Source organism: Drosophila ananassae, chromosome 3L (assembly GCF_017639315.1).
Source record: "Drosophila ananassae strain 14024-0371.13 chromosome 3L, ASM1763931v2, whole genome shotgun sequence".
Classification (NCBI taxonomy): domain Eukaryota; kingdom Metazoa; phylum Arthropoda; class Insecta; order Diptera; family Drosophilidae; genus Drosophila; species Drosophila ananassae.
Genome location: NC_057929.1, coordinates 15,685,531 through 15,705,769, shown reverse-complemented (window position 1 = coordinate 15,705,769; position 20,239 = coordinate 15,685,531). Strand labels below are relative to the sequence as shown.

General features: G+C 43.0%; 1 protein-coding gene across 2 annotated transcripts; it reads left to right on the top strand.

The window, feature by feature from the left end:
* Positions 1-1,501: 1,501 nt before the first annotated feature.
* Positions 1,502-19,667, top strand: LOC6494143 (cyclic nucleotide-gated cation channel subunit A). Of its 2 annotated transcripts, XM_014907162.3 has the most exons (10): positions 1,502-2,438; positions 5,771-5,963; positions 6,068-6,563; positions 12,153-12,404; positions 12,670-12,832; positions 13,497-14,036; positions 15,322-15,987; positions 16,322-16,472; positions 16,533-19,372; positions 19,435-19,667. In XM_014907162.3, exons 2-9 carry the CDS (start codon positions 5,863-5,865, stop codon positions 16,681-16,683), a joined length of 2,520 nt encoding a protein of 839 aa, XP_014762648.1. In that variant the 5' UTR covers positions 1,502-2,438; positions 5,771-5,862; the 3' UTR covers positions 16,684-19,372; positions 19,435-19,667. The 2 variants fall into 2 exon arrangements, with proteins under 2 accessions (XP_014762648.1, XP_001960879.1); XM_001960843.4 differs by lacking the exons at positions 1,502-2,438; positions 5,771-5,963; positions 6,068-6,563 and adding an exon at positions 10,958-11,260.
* Positions 19,668-20,239: the final 572 nt, after the last annotated feature.

The window sequence follows — 20,239 nt, the reverse complement described above, 5'->3', positions numbered from 1 at the left end:
GAGACCTCGAGCAAAGGTTATCTGAAGTCCTTGACAGACATTTCTATACTAACTTTATGGGAACTCTGATCCCGGTTGAATGTATGGGACCTTTACCTTCTCATGCCACAACTGACTGGCTTATCGAACAGTGAACACGCCCATGTAGAACCAGTCAGGCATTCCCGCCCATAAGTATAAGTGTGCACATGAAAAAAACGAGTGTTCTTATAGATATTATATCCTTATCCTTAGAAACATTAAATTTTGTTCTGAATCCAAATTTCTTTCAGTGGATATGGGTAAAAACGAGTGATTGGTGTTGGGTCGAAGTTCTCCGACTCTGGATAAAAGTGAAAGCCCAACAAGAGCCCATATCCTCCCGCGTTTCCTCGTTTATATTTGCTTTGGCATTTCATCCATGCAACACAAAGGCTCCATGGCTTGGAGTATGAGGGGGATGTGGGATTGAGGTGACTGCCAGAGGGTGGGGCTACACACATAAGCCTTGACAAAAGTCAATCAGCATATTTGCTCGATTGGAGGGAGCATGCCAAGCGGATAATCGATTCGCAATGTGTTTGAATAACAAATTACTGGAAATTGTGAATGCGAAAGTCATTGTATCTCAGACACATGAACAACACACACAATATGCTTAGTGTATGTTGGAATTTTTGGTGGTAAATGGGGATTGGGGGCTTAATACATATACATATGTATGCAGCTGTCAGTGCGGCAGGATTTCGATGGAAACGTCTCCATCCTGACAAGCTTGAAATCCTGTTGCCACTTGTTGGCCTTTGCCATCTTGTTTGGTGAGTGAACTTGTGGCTCGAACTATTGAACTTTGGGCTCAAACAATGAACTGTTCTTACTATTTGCTCACTCTCTAGTTTCCTTAGAAGACACTTGAAGAAAAAATCAAGGATTTCAAAGTTTAAGAGGGATATTAGGACACAAACTAGGTGTTTTCTAAATACATCTTTGTAAAAGTAGCTAATTTTATGCATTTTTAAGACCATTTTTAAAGGAAATTCCTATTTTTCCCCAAGTGTAATAAGAGCAAAAGTAATAAACGTAGACAGACACAGATGTTCAAGGAAAACTTTACCCCCATTTCTGTGGAAGCAACCAATGGCCCAAGCACAACCACAATAATGTTCTGGAAAAGTTTAATCTAATTTCGTGCGGTATGTGAATAATCGTGCCGAATTAGTTGTGTTCGATTTGGTCAGATGTCAGTGCACCTTTTGTCAACAAAGAACTTGTCGCAGGATGAGAGCATCCCGCCTCCTGTCTACGATCCCTGGCGTCCAAAGGACAGCATATGTGGTAGACAAGTTTAAATCAAGGCAGAGCGAGAAAAACAGGCGATAGATGCATTAATCAACTTCAGCAAATGAACCAAGTTGGCCCCGAGGCCAAAAATCAAATCCATGACCCCGAGCCCCCGAATCTGAATCCGAACTTGAACTCGAACCGGTGAAAGGAGCCAGCCCATACCCCAGGACCCATTGACAATTTGTCAATGTGTCAGATGATCAACCGAAACGAGCATTGATTTAATTAATTTATGTTATCCCAACGGCCTGGCAACAGCCGACTCTCTGGTAACTCTGGACTAGCATCGCATCCAATGGGATCCCTGTGAGGGTCCTGGCCGCGCAACAGGTTGTCGGGAGTCTGTTTCCGTGCGAGAAGGAAAAGCTTTTGCGGGAAAGCTCGCCCGCCAGTCATGAATGAAAAGCAGGAACGCCAGCTCGGCTCACTTCGGATTCGGATTCTGGCTGCCTCAGCTTCTGCCATTGCTGCTGCTGCTGGTGCTGCTTCTGTTTCGGGTTCAGTTTCAGTTTCGGTTTCTGCTTCAGCTTCAGCTTCTGTTTCTGTTTCCGGACGGAGCTCTCATTGCGCCGCCAACCGGGCAAGCGAACGTACACGGGGCGGATACCCAAGATTCCGGATTCGGAGATTCTAAAACGAGTTTCAAAACCCTGGCGCGGTCCTATTCGAATTACAGCCAGCCGTCACATTTCATTTGAATTTTAATTCAATAAAAAAGTGCACAAAACGCGAATAATCAGGAAAAATAATAATAATAAAAAGGAAAGGGAAAGAAACGAAAAGGATATCCCGCCTCGGCAGCAACAAATGTAAATGGTTGTCATTTCGCAGTGTTTCTGGTGTGTGTGTTAAAAGTGTGTGTGCGGCGGTGTGTGTGTGTGTGTGAAAATATGCAAAGATTTGCGTAAGTCGCGAGGCGTAAAAAATATTCAAATTTCATGTTGGAATTACTGCACGCATTCCTAAATAATCCAATGCCAGCACAAGTGTGCAAATAATAAGGAGACTCGGCTCAAGAGGCGACGCCAAGCGTCTGCTAATAGGATTACGCATCACCTCCGCCGTTGACAGTTTTAAGGATTAGCAGGGAATCCAACGGAAACCAAAACTTTCAGGTACATCCTCCAAGTGCAACAGGCTTTAATCTCTCATTCTTCATTGTGGTCACGGGGCGTATGGGTAATATTAGAGTTGCTAACTTAGTCGGATACTATTTTAAAATAAAGCTTTCAAAAATTTGATGAAATAGTTGGAAAGTTCCTTATTGTCCTTTTTGCTAATTAGGTTTGAAAAGTGCAACAGGCGAGAGCACACGGCGTATGCGTGATTTCCATGTCCGCACCCCTCCGATATGGATATCGCTCTGTCTAATTGTTATCCACAGCCATAGGACCCCCCCTCACACACTCACCTTCCCGCAGAAACAAATTAATAACAAACTTGGTGCCACATTAATTGGCAACCGCTATCTGTGGGGTAGGTAAAAATTGAAGGGGTATCAGGGGCGGATGGGGGAGCTTCAAGAGGAGCAGTAAACTCCATAAATATCACATTTTATTAAACAAAGCCCGAATCCATTTGCGTTATTGCGTTTACGTGCACGAATGTTAATTGAAGTCACCTCACCTTTTCGGGACAGTGGCAGAATACACCACCTATTCCCTTAGCCACCCAGCCGCCGAACCACCCCATTGGTACTTATCATGCCGAGGGAAACCACCAAAACAGATTAGATAAGTCGATTGCGATTGGTGGCTGTGGCATGATTAGCGAACAAAAGGGGACGCGGAGAATGAGCAAGTGCTGTGCTGGAAAAAAAAAACGTTGGGGAGAGTGGGTCCTGCCAAACACCTCCACATACATATATGTGTGGGAAATGAATATTCATAATGGGGCGCCAGTTACACATTTCCCGTCGAACCATGAAAAGCAAATTACGCACAAAATAATTGACATTAGCATATTTTGTGCATCCCCGTTCAAAGTGTATCTGCGCGTGTGGATATCCTGTTTTATAATAGCTTTCAACTTGGTCCTGCTACTCCGTTTTCTGTTCCCCCCTCCTGTTTTGATTGAACTTGAAAGTCTCGCTTCGCATCCACATGGCGTATACGTGATGCATCTGTGAGGATTAAACAATGATAGCTGGCAATAGAATTGGATTGAGAATTGAAAAAAAATTCGAAATAAAATACAATTGTGAGAAAGAGAGTGTGTGCGAGCCATGCTTTATATTGAATAAACATTTCTTATTTCTATGCGTTGGCTCTGTGGGAAGTTCTAATTGATACCCCCCAGCTGACAAACGGAAATGGACAGAAGGTCGCACAAAATGCGAAATTTGTTTTCAATATGGACATGTGTTTACTTATTTAGGGCTCTTTGTAGTCACAACTCTCCGCTTACCGCTTACCTCCATCCGCAACTCGGACACTCGTAATCCCCACTAAGTGAGGCGGGTGTAAACGATTCCTTTGGGGCATAAACTTCGCACGTTCCCCCAGATTCCTTCCGTTTCATTCGCCCCCACGGTGCCACTTAATCATTACAAATAAGCCACATAAGTGCACAAAAAGAAAATTCCTCAAATCCAGAATCAAGATAATAAAAGCACTAGAACTAGGCTATACTAGATGTAAATATTTTGTTGCAGTGTAATACACAGGAGCAACATTTATGGCTCGTTAGCAATTGAAAGAGCTGGAGCTGGAGGAGCTGGCGGCGGTTTTATGCCAAAGGCAGGTCCATAAAGTTTGTCTAGTTTTGAAGTTTCTGTCTGGCATTGCGGTTGCGGTTTCGATCATGGGTTCATGGGTTAATTGCCAAGTTATCTCGCTGCAAGGGACCAGACCAATTTTTGATTGGTTCCCACGCCCAAAGGAGGAAAAGATGCAAACATCTAAAGTGGCTTGCCCGGAGAGCCGAGCCACATTTTATCAAAGTCAATTCTTATCTGGACGAAAAATGTTTGCAGCTGAAGTTGATAAATGGATTTACTTTGATTACTATAGCTAAAAATCGATGCTGGCAGGCGGGGCGAAGTGCTCCAAGACGAAGTGCGGTGGCTGATAATTTTGAATCTTTCACTCACGCCGAGAAGAGCCGAAAAGACAATGGACCAAGAGGGCGGTCAAAGACACGAAAGATTCTAGCTCCTGACTCATCGAAGGTTACCATTCCATTCGAGAAACCGAAATTGCACTTAAAATTGAATGCTTGGCTGGAGGAGCGTGCAACCAAAAGATAATCTATGACATAAAATCACGCGACAGTAAATGCTGCTTATTGCCAGACAAAGAGGACCAACAAGGACAAAGGATCTGCTGCAACTTGTGTTTTTCGGTTCAGTCTCTGTGTATATTTGTGAGGGCTGTCCAACCACCTTCTTTGTGTGGAAATTGCATAAAAAAAATAAACTTTCGCATTGGTGCTTCATTTTTGCGCTCGTTTTGATTATCAGCCATTGCATTTGCATTCGTACTCCCCAAACCCAAACGATGAGATATCCATATCTCCTTTTTCTATTTTTTTTGTGAGTCATAGCTGCAGTTGGTTTATATCTGGTTAGAATTTTTCGCTCATCTGGCAGCTTGTATTTATCATTTGCGCATCATTAGCCCCGCGTCGAAACGGAATTATTTATTTGCTTTTCATTTGCCAAGTGAGAACTTTCCTAACTTGGACAGCTGCTGCCGACTGCAGGATCCTGGCACACTTCAATTAACCCTGGCTAAAGTGCAGAAACAGCTTGCTTAATTTAAGGATTTCGTCCAGAATTTTCCAAGACATTCTTCTTCGACTCTGTGCTCTGAGCTCCCCAACGATGGCGGAATAAAATTAATGGCGGGAAACCCAGCCAATTAATGCCACTTAATCATACACTATCAGCTTTAAATGGTTTCCTGATTACCTGCTGGCACGGTTCGCCTCTTATCCTATTTGAAACTTTTACACACAAGCTGCAGGCAGGATGCTCCACTTGGAAAATTTTCTGTTGCCTACATCATGGGGTCCTTTAAGAAACCACACAGACTCTTTCGCAAGCCAACCATTTTGCATTTAATTGCTTAATTACTGCTGCACAGCAGACATGCCAGAAGAAAGTCCCGAATCCCCATGATTCTCACACCTTAACCCATGGTATCACCCTCCTCTATCAGCCTCCTGACCCCTTCGACTTCTTACCACTAAGCGGCTGCCATTTATGTTTACGTCGCTCAAACTGTTTTATGGCCGTGCAGAAAGGAACATTTATGACTGCCTCGGGTCTCGCTGGTTGCCTGCCATCTCGGAGGTGCAACTTGGGGGCGTGGGTGGGCGTGGCCAGACCACTGTTCAGTACAATTGCCGCCAAGTGGGCGTTTGGGCCACCAGGGCACTTGGGCCACAAACAACTTACACTCTAAGCCAGAGATGAATGCAAAGTTTCTTTCTTTTTTTTTTGCAGTCTCTTTCAAAATGGTGATGCCGATGTGTTCGTGCCTTGCGTAGTTGCATTCCATCCGACATCCAACCATCCAGTAATCCAGATACCCAGAAATGTGGACCTATATGATGGCTGCCGCCCGCGGAGATCGTGTCAACACGATGATGTCCACCCGTAGAAGACCAGAAACCGAGTCCCCAAAATACGGTTATAAGTACGTAGTTTTTATATTTTTGTATGGAAAGCATTTGTTGCTGGATTTATAAAATAAAACTCGGGTATGAATGAACTATTTTTATCCCTATATTCCATCAATAGCCTCTCCACCCGTCCCATGTACCGCACCACACGATTTGTGGGTCCTGCCTCCTCGGCGCCGGCCCAACTGCAGCTGCCCTGCGGCTCCCATCAGACGTCAGTGGGCGTTACACCTCCGCCTCTGGAGGAGATTAGCGGTGGGCTCTTTGCCCCCTTTGCGCCCACGGCGACGATAACGGTTGAGCAGGCAGCCACCTCGATACCGATGTCAGTGAATGGTGAACAGGGCCTGGAGGTGCACCACCTCCACTATCCGCCCCGGAGTTGGCATCGAAAATATAGCCGTGGGAATCGCCGACAAACGGAGGAGACAGACGACGAGGAGGATGCCTCCTCCGACGACGAGGACGATGAGTTGGCAGAACCCGTTGGCGAAGGCAACCCGGAGGAGGCAATAGCCCGGGCTGACCAGAAGCAGAATCACCATCAAAAGCATCACCAGCAACCGGATGCCAGTGATTGCGGTTATGTGGAAAATGGCAGAAAACTGATACAGGTAGGGGAAATTACATTTTATAATTGGTTAAAAAAAATCTATAAATAATAAGCTAGTTACATAAAACTTGTCGCGAACAGCTTTTGAAGAAAAGCACGTCTTTAAAGAGTTTAAAATCCGGCATAAAATTGCATTGGCAACGTGGCGTATGCGCAATTTGATACGAGATGCAGATAGACCAAGTCTGATAAGCCACCAGCCATACCATGCCTGATACATATCATCGCTCCGTCGTGGCTGTAATTTCATTCAGTCCCTGACCACAATTCAATTATGTGGAAATGTAATTAAGTAATTGTTCTAATTGATTGACGACTGGCCCAGTTTTGGGAAGTGCGGGTGCCCCAACCGCACAACTCCGCATTGTCTGCATAACTTCCATCGCCCCTTTTTGTCCACCCCAGTCTGTCATCCAGCCATTCCAGACCAATGCAAATGAACTGGGCAGACCTTCATAAACTTGACCTTGCCGTTAATCGCGTTTTAATTACTTCCTCTATTGTCACGTAGGCGAAGGCATCGCCCCGAGCTGCCGCCTCCTCCTCGTCGCTCCTCGACAGCGCCAGCTGAATGCCATTTTTGGTTACCCGCAGAAATTTTTATTAGCACGTGTCAATTGACTTAAAACACTGTAAAAAGAGAAACAAAAAAGCAGTCAAGGGGTGAGAGGTGTTTTGGGATTGACGTTTAGAGCTTTTTGGGCATCAAGCCATTTAGAATACTCTAACAGAGGTCTTTTGGCCAAACAACAGAGTTGAAGGATTTCTTTGGCCAGCAATTTTTAAGCTTTAATCTCACACATTCCATAATCCACATTAGCATATATATTTTATTCATTTCTCTAATTTGAATTTCAAATAATACGATATGATCTCTGTTTCATTTGAAAAAGCAAATAATCCTCCAGGTGTCCTGTGACGTTTGTATCTTTAATCTTAAACCCGAAGCCACTTGCTTATCTTTGCTGCATTTTCTATTTCCTCTGCAAAGTCGGTGGACTTCTCGCTCAGATCTCATGTCCTGTCCAGGATAATTGCATTACTTAGGTTTCCTTATAAAAATAAGAGAAGGAAACCAGACTTCTTCCGACCCCCAGGGCTATAAATAAGTGAATGCGTATTTCGGTCTGGGGACCTGGGTGTTAAGTCAAGGAGGTGGGTCAGAGCTGGCCAGCTGCCGGACGGTTCATTGGGCCGGAGGTTCAGGAGGCTATATAGAATGGATAGGGAACCCAAGGGCGACAACCAATTTGAAAGATAAGAGAGAGTCGAGTTCGTTTTTCTTCCTTTCACATTTGTTTTTTTTTGCTCGCCTCAAAGTGAATGGAAGAGCGAGCTGAAAAACCAGCAACACAAAACTGTTTCAATGTCATTTCATAAATGGCCAGAGCAACACAGCCATGCCAGCCATGCCAATACCGAAAAGAAAAACGCAATGAAATAAATACAAATGAAAAGCCCTCAGAGTCCTGGCTCCCTCTCTTTTCCACTTGAATTTTGTACCCGCATATCGTTGTGGTTGTCATCCAAATATTGGCTTGGCCGCCTCCGTCTGTCCTTCTGTCCATTTGTCCAACCAGGCTGTCGGTTCACTGGCGGTTCGGTTGTTGTTAATGCTTTTGAGGTGTGTCCTGAGTGTTTGTCCAAAAGCAGAAACATCACCAGAAGCCAAAGCAGAAGCAGGAACATCGCCAACCGACGGGCGAGTCGCCAACGCCAAGGAAACCCCAAACTGCCGTCATTGTGGTTATATAAACGTCCATTACTCAAAATTGGCCCTGGAAGGGGCATGGTTATAAAGGATTGGGTATAGGGGATACATTTTATAGAATTGGCATTGAAAATATGAAAAGTCTCGTGCCAATCTAAAATAGTTACTAGTCCTCGAAATCGAGTTGAACAGCCTCGACAACAGCGCTGTGTATCCTTGTCAGCTGGTCTTCGTACAGTCATCCAGTCAAGCCATTAAACCGATTAATGAACTCTATTTGCCTGGCCGTACCTGCGTAAAAGCACTGAGAGAAAAATGTAATTCAAGGTTTTGAAATTTAAATAAAAAATATTAATCTTATAAGTCCAATTATGAACTATATTTGGTAATGTTTTTTTTTATGAACAAAGTTCTTTTCTATACTATTTTAGTGATAAAGTAATAATCACATTAAAAATGTTGTTAATAATTTGTTTAACTTTTGAAATATATATTTCTCTCCGTGTAGATGTTGGTTCGATTGTCCTGCCGCCTTTTGCAATGATCGTGTTGTTGCTGTGCAATTTGAGAAGGCGGCAGGACACTCAACACGATGATGATGGCACTTGGAGTAAGAGCGAGATGGTGCGATAAGAGGAGAAAGTGATAGAGAAAGCCGGGGGTCTGGCGGAGAAAGGAGCTAGAACAAACAGCGAAAGTACGCTCCGTCTGTGGACATTCCGCTTAGTCAAATTTTTTTGCCCCATCGACAGTTACGAAAAAAACGCGTTCGCAGGCGGCAGCTTAGCTCTCAGCCAGTGCAACTTTCCAATAAATAACATAAAATTACTGAAAAAAAAAATCTTAAACAAAAACTCAAAATAAAGTAACGATAACAATAACAATAACAATAAGAACAACAACAATGTCAAACTCGTCAACTAATGCGTTCGGTAAACATTCGAAAACAAGGCTTAAAAACTGAAGCAGCAATAACAGAAGAAGAACGGCCAAAAAATATATATAATAACAGCAACGACAACTGGATTTCCATGTTGATGAGGGTCTCTGGGTTCCCAGCCTTGTAACTTTTGAGGGAAAAGCACAACAGGCAGGATCGTATGGAATGGGGGTGCCGGGCATAGCCTAGAAAATGCCGGCATTAGTCAGTTTATTAAACGAACCTTGTTGCCGGCCATCCGATAAGCATTAAAGCTTATGGTCATCCAATCTGCGCCACAATTTGCATAATTTCCCACGTTTACAATGAAATCACAATCAAATAAATATCCAACTATCGGTTGTATCAATAACACACAAGTGATAGAGTGCCACGAGGTCCAAAGACCTAACCGAAGGGGTTAAACCTTTCAATCCATCACGAGATAAGATATCAGAAAGCAGATGTTCGTTTAACATGACATGATGTAATGAAATGCGAGTCCTGGAAGTGAATTTTTAAAGCAAAAAATAGTTGATTTATAGCATTTTGCTCTCCTGCTATTAAAATCAATTTGGAAACCCTTTCCAAAACACTTCAGTTTACAACTCTTTTCCCCAATTAAGGGTCAGGCTGTATAGAATTTTCTTAGTCGATTTTACGACTGGCTCAGTCATGTGTTTATGGAGGAAGCATAAAAAGCCCACGTATGCCTATAAACGCTGATATGAAAACGCTTGATTTGGTTGGCACAGAGTTCCCCCACCTGGCCAGGTGGTGGGTGAAAGGTGGAGGGTGATGGTGGTACTCGTTCGCAATTATGGAAATTTATTGTGAGTCTCCACGCCGCCTTTGTGCCGTGAATGCCAATCAGGGAACAGCCCGATGGTCCGATGATAATGTTGGTCAGTATTCCGAATCCGATTTCAGTTTCAAGTAAGGTCAAAGTAAAGCACAAAAAACCGTTCAAAATTGTGCGTTTTTTTTGTAACCTTGCAGTTGGCAAAAATTACTGGCCAGTTGTCGATGATAATGATGAGCTCATTGGAAATCAGTAAATATTATCGGGGAACAGGAAAATCTATCTAAAACACCGGCTATCCGTCAAATTGCAATTAATTTATGCACAAGTTGCGCGGCGTTAACCCCAGGTTGCCCCGTCATCGGGAATGCCGCCTTTTTAGCTTAATTGAAAACGGTGGCTCGGATGGCCCGGCCAATTAAAAAGCATTTAGACAAAACGCCAAATGCCGGGGCAGTGTCATCAATCTTGTCGAAACGGTGGCTAGTGGTATTACTAACTTTGATGGTCCTAGTGGCCAGGACGCTAAAGGACCAAAAGACACTTGAGACATTATTCTTTGTTGTTGTTGCTGGTGTTCCTGTTGCAAGCTTTAATTAATTAAAACGCGGCAGAGCGATGAGTGGCAAATGCAAATTAAGAAAATTGCAAAACAGCATTCGGAATTGACAAGCAAATAAGCCAATACAGTCAAGACTCAAAGAATAGAGACTTTGAAAAAATAAAATATAAAAAAAAAAATAAAAAATATAAACTAATTTTATAAAAAAAAAAAATTTTGAATTTTTAATTTTTTATGCTTTAGGATATTTTTTATCGAGTCTTGACTGTATATTATTGTGTATGGAAGTCGTGGTCTGGTCAGTGGCTCTGCCTCTGCCACCGTCGCTGCCCGCGTCGCTGCCTTGCCTTCAATGGCAGCGGGCCAAGTGTTTTGGCGGCTTTATCAGTGTTAACAGTTTGAAAAGCCAGCTCGTCACAACGCATGAGGAGCGCATGCGCGCAGCTGCTGCCCAAAAACTAACCGTTATTGCTGCTGTTATTGTTATTGTTATTGTTATTGCCATTGCTATTGGTATTGGCCCGCAGGCTAAATTCGGAGAACAATCAAAGTGGAAGTGGCAGTGTGGAAGTGGAAGTGGAAGTGGCAGCGTGAGAGTGAAATAGAAATAGCAAGAGGATTCGATTTGTATGCGACATTTCAAAGTCAAAGCCATGGTGCAGTCTTTGGATATATCCGCCATAACGGGACAGCAAACAGATGCGGTAAATCTACCCACTTACACTACAACACATGCAAAGTATATATACATATACATATGTATAGCATCATGACCTTCACACACTTACTCGCTTACACGCAGCGGGAGGCGTGGCATTGCATTGTCATTTGCCATTTGCCGCCCAACGAGGCGTATGCGTCATATTTGTTGGCTTGTTGTTTTTGTTATTTTTTTTTTTCTGCTAAAGATGGCTTAATGGATTAACCGCTGCCGCCGGCTGATAAGAGTTTATTCGACTGTCAGACACACGCCCCTAATATCCTGCGAGTCATGGCAACTGGAGGAAGGAATAAGTAAAATAAAAGATTTTTCAGCAATGTTCTTGAAGCTTAGATCCCCATGCTCTAAGAACTCTTTAAAATTTTAAATTTTTTTATAATTTACACGATTTAAGTTCCTTAAAAGTGAAACCAATTTCAATCCTTTCATTGGCCCCATTAAATCTGAACTTTATTAGTTTATCAAAGGTCTTTAAGGAGATAGTATCGCCAAAAGCTGTCCCACAATTGGGCTGCGTCATCCAGCTGGCAGACATAACAAAATTTAAGCACCAAAACTTGGATGCTGACCAAGTTTTAATGTGGTTAAAAGGGGGTAGAACCAGAAAAAAGATATACCCATAACCCGAGCACTAAAACACTTCAATTAGTAGACGTTCGCTGAAACTTTTTGCAGAACTTATGTCTGCAACGCCAAGTCAGTTACAGAGAGAGAAAGGGTTCTCCGATAAGACGATGTCAAATTTTCAATTTTGATTTATGATTTCTTTCAAATATTTATATTCTTGTCGTAGAGTATGGTATAGCGAATGATTTTATCTTTGAAAAATTCAAAACTTTATCCTTGAAATCCTTTATTTTTCTGTGACTGTACAGGAACCTAGTAAACGAAGCAAGCCATCGGCTCTGAGACGCACCCTGCAAGCCCTCCGCCAGCGTCTGACCAAAAGAAATCGCCCCAAGCCGCCAGATTGGTTTCTCGAGAAGTTCTCCAATACCACCAACACGGACAAAATTGGCAAGGGTTGTCCGGCCATGGAGGATGCGGCTCTTTCCAGCGAAATACGCGGCACCAGCGTCCTGTGCAACAGACTCTCCGTGGATCCCACATTGCAGTCGCACTACAGGGTGAGTGAACTGCTCGGATTTCAAGCTGAGGAGTCTGAAATCCGAACTATGTAGATGCCATTACCATAAGAAAATTAAACTTCCTGAGCACTTATTCAGTTCAGTTGAGAAATTGCTCTTTTGAGATTGTTTTTTTTCCCTGTATATATAATGAAAGTAATAATTCCAGTAATAATTTCACAAAAGGACAATTAAAAGCTTGAACCACATTATGCAAATACTTTCTTTCATTAATATGAATATAAAATTTCTTTCTCGAATGTAGTGGCTGGCTATTGTTTCACTGGCGGTGCTTTATAATATTATTTTTGTGGTCGGTCGGGCGGTCTTCTGGGAGATCAACAAAAGTGCTCCGGCGGTGTGGTACACCTTGGACTACCTCTGCGACTTCATCTATCTGCTGGATACGCTCGTCCACATGCATGAGGGTAAGCGAATGACACATCTATCCGACCATCCAGCTGTCCTGCTATCCTGCCATCCTGCCATCATGACATCCTGCTATCCTGCTATCCTGAATTCGGTTGCGTGTTTGAGATTTACCTATGCAAATGAGAGTCGCACTAAGCCGCCTTCAGACTTCAGACAATGGCAATGGCGATGCTGTCGGCAAAGCCATTTGCCACGCATGTGAAACCCATTTCAGATGCTGAATGGGTGGGATATGCTCGTATATATACATATGCTAGCTTGTATGTGGGTGTGCGTGGTAGTCCTGTGAGCTCTGGATTGTGGGTGTGGTTGAGTTGCCAAATGCAGGGATAAGCCAACCTTGACATTTTGTACAAAAGCAACAAACTTTCTAGTACCTCTCAGTGTTTATTGTTACAAGGCGTTTTGAGTTTCAGGAGTGTCAGTATTTTTCATTAAGATTATCAAGAATCTATTTAAAAATATGTATAGTTTGATGACAAAAGACAGTCTCTTTTAAAGCTCTTATTAAATCCCAGGGTGTCGCTCCGTCTATCATACTTTAAGATCTCAAAACTAAAGGCATAACCGAAACAAAAACATAGAGTCCACCACCCGGAAAATATGTCTAGGTCGTGCCGCAAACTAAAATCCTTTGTGTTATATTCAAATTCTCTGCAGGATTCCTAGACCAGGGTCTCCTAGTGCGGGATGCTTTCCGGCTGCGCAGACACTACTTCCACACCAAGGGCTGGTACCTGGACGTCCTCTCGATGGTGCCCACGGATCTGGCGTACATCTGGTGGCCACCGGAGACCTGTTCCAGCCTGTATCTTCCATGTCCCGTGATCGTGAGGCTGAATCGTCTGCTGCGAGTGAATCGCCTTTGGGAGTGGTTCGATCGAACGGAAACTGCCACTGGATACCCGAATGCCTTCCGGATCTGCAAAGTGGTGCTGGCCATCTTGGTGTTGATTCACTGGAATGCCTGCATGTACTTTGCCATTAGCTATGAGATTGGTTTCAGCTCCGACTCGTGGGTCTACAATCTGAACGGAACGAGAAACAACACGCTCCAGCGGCAGTACATCTACAGTTTCTATTGGTCCACCTTGACCCTGACGACAATTGGAGAGACTCCCACGCCGGAGAACGATGTGGAGTACCTGTTCGTGGTGGCCGATTTTCTGGCCGGAGTTCTCATTTTTGCCACCATTGTCGGTAAGTGTGATATTCTCTAAAAATATAAGCTTTAAGAAGGATTTTGCGTACTCCTTTTTAATGTCAATTAATTGCTTTCCAAGTAGCTTGGCTCTCCATTCAATTAAAATTATATTTTCCCCTTTTTTTTATGTCAGTGATTCTTGCTTTGTTTTTTTGCTGAAATTTTCCTCTCGCATTTGTAAGTGCCAGTGGGTCAGGCTGTCAGTGGGAGATATTCTGGAAAATCCTTTTTCGGGGGACTTTGTTTGCGTTTGTTTACGCAAATATTTCGTCTGATCGTTTAATTGGTTCCAGAGTGACATCTGTGACATCAATGGGTATTAATTTACAGCCACGCACGTCAGGGTCGGCCCGCACGTACTCCGCCCTTGGGTCGTCCCATCCTGGCCCCCGTTGGCCCCTTGTGGACCGATTTTGTCAAACCCCCTTTCGCCAACCCCCATCGACCCACATTATTCATTACGCTTTCAGTCTGTTCAAGTTTGTTCTGTTCTATGATGCTCCGTTTCGTTCTGTGTTTTGTTTTTCTGGGTTGATTTGTTGCCGTCGCTCTCCCATCTTTCCCCCCGCCAACACATCTTCAATTTTTTTTTTGGCAAACGTGCCTTTTTATCATTTTTGTCGTCCTCCTTATCGCTGCCATTACCGTCTCCTATACTGTCTCCCAGTCCCATGTCTCTCGCCTCCTGTCCAGAGCCTCCAAGTCGCAGGTCGCATTCCCGCATTCCCAGCAGCTGCCAAGTCCTCACATTTCGCATCCTCATCCTGCAACCTCGCTGTGCAAACAAATTTACTTACTGTGATGAATGCAGAGTTCGTTTGGACAAGACGGGTACACTGTGAGAAATAGCTATAAAGAAAAAATGATATGGAAATAGCTATTAATCAATCGGTTAAGAGGAAAATTATATATATTCTAGTGTTATATATTTCTGATAAGTATTATTTTCAAAACAAATTACTTTTATTATAAATAATTCTTTTTGAACTGCCCTGAGGCGTCTTCGTTATTTCACCCACTTGTATGTGTGTGTGTGTGTGTGTGTGCCAGTGCCTGTTTGTGTTTGTGAGCTAGCACCGGAAGTGCCGCCATTAGTCGCCTTTGTGCCACGCTATCCGCATGCCGGAATCCATAAGTGGCATGGAACACTGGCTCCTTCAATTTCATTGCGCCCGAGTGGGCGGTGAACCGGTTATGAGGCGGCCAAGATGAATGGCCATCACCCCTCACTCATTAACCAACTTGCTCACTATTCCGTTTCGTTTCATCCCCCAAATCCAGGTAACATCGGCTCCATGATCTCCAATATGAATGTGGCCCGGGTGGAGTTCCAGAACCGAATGGACGGTGTCAAGCAGTACATGGCATTTCGGCGAGTGGGCCACGAACTGGAAGCCCGGGTGATCCGATGGTTCGCCTACACCTGGTCCCAAAGCGGAGCCCTCGATGAGGAGCGCGTCCTGGCCGCACTGCCAGACAAGCTGAAGGCCGAGATTGCCATCCAGGTGCACATGGATACCCTGAAGCAGGTACGAATATTCCACGACACGGAACCCGGTCTCCTGGAGGCTCTGGTGCTGAAACTGAAGCTGCAGGTCTTCAGCCCCGGAGACTACATTTGTCGCAAGGGCGACGTGGGCAAGGAGATGTATATCGTCAAGAGGGGCAAGCTGTCCGTGGTGGGAGATGATGGCATCACCGTGCTGGCCACTTTAGGAGCCGGTTCTGTGTTTGGCGAAGTCTCCGTCCTGGAGATAGCCGGAAATCGAACGGGCAATCGCCGGACAGCCAATGTCCGCTCCCTGGGCTACTCGGATCTGTTCTGCCTGGCGAAAAGGGATCTTTGGGAGACACTGGCCGATTATCCTGAGGCCAGATCCACGCTCACCCAACGAGGATGTCAACTTCTACGTAAGGATGGACTTTTGGATGAGCAAATATTTTCCGGTAAGTGTTTCTTTTTCTAAAAAGTAAAAGCTAACTAAAATTACGTATACGACTAGTTGCCTATTAAACAGAACTAGTATTTGTTTAAAATTTAAAGTTACTGTTGTCCTTGTGTGAGATTAAAGGATTATTTAAATGAACAACTGAAGGCAATTAAAATTAATATATGCATCTATAATCCTAATCACAAAGCATTTAAATTCATAAATCAGTGTTCACATCGCCAGCTGATACCATTGGTTTATAAGTGTCCTGTTAATGAAAGAAAAATTATGCTTGAATGAAAAATTATGAGCATGGTAATTAAGGTCACCCGTTTTTCGTATTTTTTCAGACTCCCAACGAGTTCATGACAGCATCGAGGGTGGAATCGAGAAGCTGGAACTGTCGGTGGAGAACCTGAACATGCGACTGGCGCGCCTTCTGGCGGAATACACCGCCAGCCAGGCCAAGATCAAGCAGCGACTGGCCAAGCTGGAGATGAAGTGAGTACCGCATAGACCTCTAAGCTCTAGATCCATAACCCCTTGAACCCCTTATTGTAGCGGCGGCCCTGGAACTTGGCGATTGGAGTGTGAGCCGCAGACGCGGGGTCGCAGCGGCCGCCTGTACTCGCTGCAGCCAAAGAGGCGCCCACGTTCCCGACCTGACGCGACTGCCAAAAGCGGCGAGGCTGCCAAGCAGAACACGCTCTAAGCCACTGGCCAGCCAAGTCCCACAGAAGTCCTTTCACCCTTCCGCCACCCCAGGCACCAGGCCCCAGCCAAGGCCGGAAAATAGTGATAAATGCATTAAACTTGCAGGAGTTGTTTTGGGGGCGGGGGTGGTAATAACGAAACCCCTTGGCCCGGGGCCAAGTTTACATGAATCTGTTTTTTCGGGGCGGCCAGTTAAATCAATTTTTAATTTTTACAATTAGTTTGTAGTTGAGCCAGACGAAGGGGTCGGCGGTAAGTGAGAGGAGGGCCTGTTTGTAGCAAACTTTATAAATTTGTAAAATGATTCAAAACTGAATGTGCCTCAAAAGTGTGCGTGTGTGTGTATGTGTAAGGGATACTTTAAGGGAGGAACATGAAGAGAGCGAGAAACGGAAGCCGGAAGGTCAAATAATTGGGAGCTAGAGGCCCATCAAGAGTTAACCCACTACGATCCAGTGTACATATTCTAAGCATAGTCCAATTTTACAAATGAACAGCAAATGTTTGCCTAGGCTAGGACGATTTTACACATCCAAGGAACAAACTAAACTAAAAAAACAAACAATGAATTAATTGCACAAAATCGGATCGAGACAGTAAATGAAAGTAACTAAACTAATAAGTAATAGAATATAACTGACCAAGTACCGACGATGACATTGCTGAAATACTTAGTTAAATGAGGATAAGTGGGGAGATTTAAGAAATGTAAATGATGCACACCAAAAACCAAACAAATCGAATTCAATGAAAGCAAATGTTAACAAACCAAGCTTCCAAAGCTACCAAACCAACGCAAAAACAAACAAAATCGAAACGTAAAACAAAAAAAAAAAATCACACACAAGAAAAACAAAAAGCAAAGAAAGAAAAACAAATGAAATGTATTTTTATATTAGTCCTAGACATTGAATGTACCATGTATTGTATATGTGTAAGCAGAATAAACGAGAATTGAGTCAAATTATACGGAGCACTTATGTCAACGTAAACGAATCCGGCGTGAGTGTCTCCCTGACGGAGCACAGAGACTCTGACGGATAAATGCAAATCGCCCACAGCCTCCGGCCACACGTTCACCAAAGGATTTCTTTACAGGACTCTTTTTACTGTCTCTAATGACATCTTCGAGGGTGTCGACAAGCAGAAAATAACCACAACAAAAAGGCAAATGTCTCCAACCAAATGAAGTAACTCTTTAAATATTTTATACCTTTTTTTAACGCAAAGAAAGTTTTAAAATATTACTTATTTTCATGTTAATAAACATTAACTTAATATATTTTTCACAATGTAGTAGAAACTGGCAACATAGTCAATAAATGCAGACGCATTGGGGAAAATGACAGCGACACGCGTTGGCTTTTTAGGTGCGACTCTCTCTTTGTGCGTACAACAGGGCGTATGAGCAATGCCAGCGCTGAAAAAGGTACAACAACAAAAAGTAAATAAATAGAAGGAAGAAGTGTTAAGAGCAGTGCTCCGGGGCAAAGGACGAAGGGGAATGAGGAGTGTGTGTGCCTCGCAAAGTCGGTGGAGACATGTGGAGCCATGCGGAACCCCAAAACGGTCGCATCATGCCGTAAGTGCAGTAAAAAATCAATTTTGACAAAATGTTGAAAAATACACCCAAAGCCTTAAAAAAGTTGGGGTATATTTGGGGCCTTCGAAAGCAAAGAAAAAAATAAGAAATCAGGGGGGCTGAGATGGGGCACTGGCACATGAACTGAGCCGCCTGGGGTGTGCTGGAAAATGACTGACAATAAAATGTTGACGCAGCCAAAGAGCATTATGGATACAGGGTGCTCGAAGGCGATTGGATTAAGTCGATAAGTCCAAGGGTTGGGGGCAACTCCATCTATACCACCTACCTATACCTACTCCCAAAAAAATGCGGCACAATAACATTCTGGGTACCTGCTGGTCTTTGCTTTATTAAGGCCAGAAGTTCTCACTCAACTTAAGCTGATTGATGTTTCGAGGGTTTTTCGGTTCACACATCTGCATAAAATAAATCCTTACAGTGCTCTGGTATCGGAAATGTTTGTATATTTTACATATAAATACATTTAATAAATAAATAGAGTACAAAAATGGTTATTTTGTATTTGAGTTTTTTCTTAAAACACAAACATGTAGGTTTCCAGGCAAATATTTAGCCATTCGCACTTCAAAGTTTAAATTGAAAGTGGGAAAAACCAATTTCGACAATTAATATGTCAGCGATTTGGAACTTCCTAAAAGCTGGAACTTGTAATTAATCCATCGTTGGATTCAAATAAAAGAAATCCATTTATCATTCATCATTCTTCGCTGGTTAATGCGTGCCTTTTAAGTATGGGAATGATTTATTATGCCTACCATACACATATGTATGAACGTAGCACCCCGAATGCTTCTTTTCACAATCGGTTCAGCACTTGACTTGGCTTGATTTCAATTCAGAAAGCAATAATAAAAACGTATAAATATGTCCCATCAATTGAATGACTTGCAACGTCTTCAATGCATGTTATGTTTAGGCGTTTTAAAGTGCAACCGCAATGATGTCGACAAACTTGTGGAACACATGAAAAAGGTTCACCCCGACATTGTTGGTATGACTGACGTGAATTGCAATCCTAGCAGCGCCTCAATAGCAAATCAAAGCGAGGACTTGGCTAACTCAAAGTCTGGTCTTAACAAAAGTACGTTGATTTAATTAATCTATTTTATAACTATTTTCTATAATTCAAATTATTTTCTGCAGATTCTGAGAACCCACCGGATAATAATAAGAGTCTGTAGGATGAAGATCTTAAGAAGAATATGAAATATTAATATGCTCTTTTATATTCTTACAAAGAAAATCTAAATTTTCATTAGGAATGAAAAAAAATTAAACCAGGCTCTCTTAAAGAGCAGATCCTTTACCGGAAAGAATAAATATTTATGCCATGGTTTCGATTGGTATTATCGCAATTGAACTGCTGGAAAGCAAAACATTTTGTATCGATTTTTTTTTTTTTTAAATTTGTTTTGGGGGAACCCTTTATAAACCCCAGGACTTCCATATATTGCATCTGGCGATGATTGTATCTTAAAAGATTTTTAACTGGATTCCCTTTAAGAAGTTCCACTTCAATTTATTGTTAATCTGCATTTAAATTGTGATCATTTCCCATCGTATTTTATGAATTTTTATGGCCTAACCCTTGTGAAATCCAGGAAATCCATATATGGCTCCAAACCATGTCCATATCTTTGCCAATTCTCACCCGATCCCTGCAAGGAATACCTTAATCGATTTGTGGGTGGATTCTCCATTATTCTGAATCAAAACCTGCCAACAAAATTTTTTAAGCATGTTTTTAAAATCTTTGTGGGGGTACCCTTTGTTAAATCCATATGTGGCTCCAAACCATGTCCATAGCTTTCCAATTCTTCCAAATCTTGCCAATTCTTACCCGATCCCTGCGAGGAATACCTTAATCGATTTGTAGATCAATTCTACATTAGAACTGCCTACAAAATTAACTATTTTTCAAATATTGGGCACTTTCTTAGAAATTCCT

Excerpts from the sequence above, each read along its gene's own strand:
- LOC6494143 (XM_014907162.3), top strand. The coding sequence starts at position 5,863 with ATGTGGACCTATATGATGGCTGCCGCCCGCGGAGATCGTGTCAACACG. Across the intron at positions 5,964-6,067 it reads TCCCCAAAATACGGTTATAA|CCTCTCCACCCGTCCCATGT; the intron begins GTACGTAGTTTT and ends TTCCATCAATAG. Across the intron at positions 14,037-15,321 it reads CATTTTTGCCACCATTGTCG|GTAACATCGGCTCCATGATC; the intron begins GTAAGTGTGATA and ends CCCCAAATCCAG.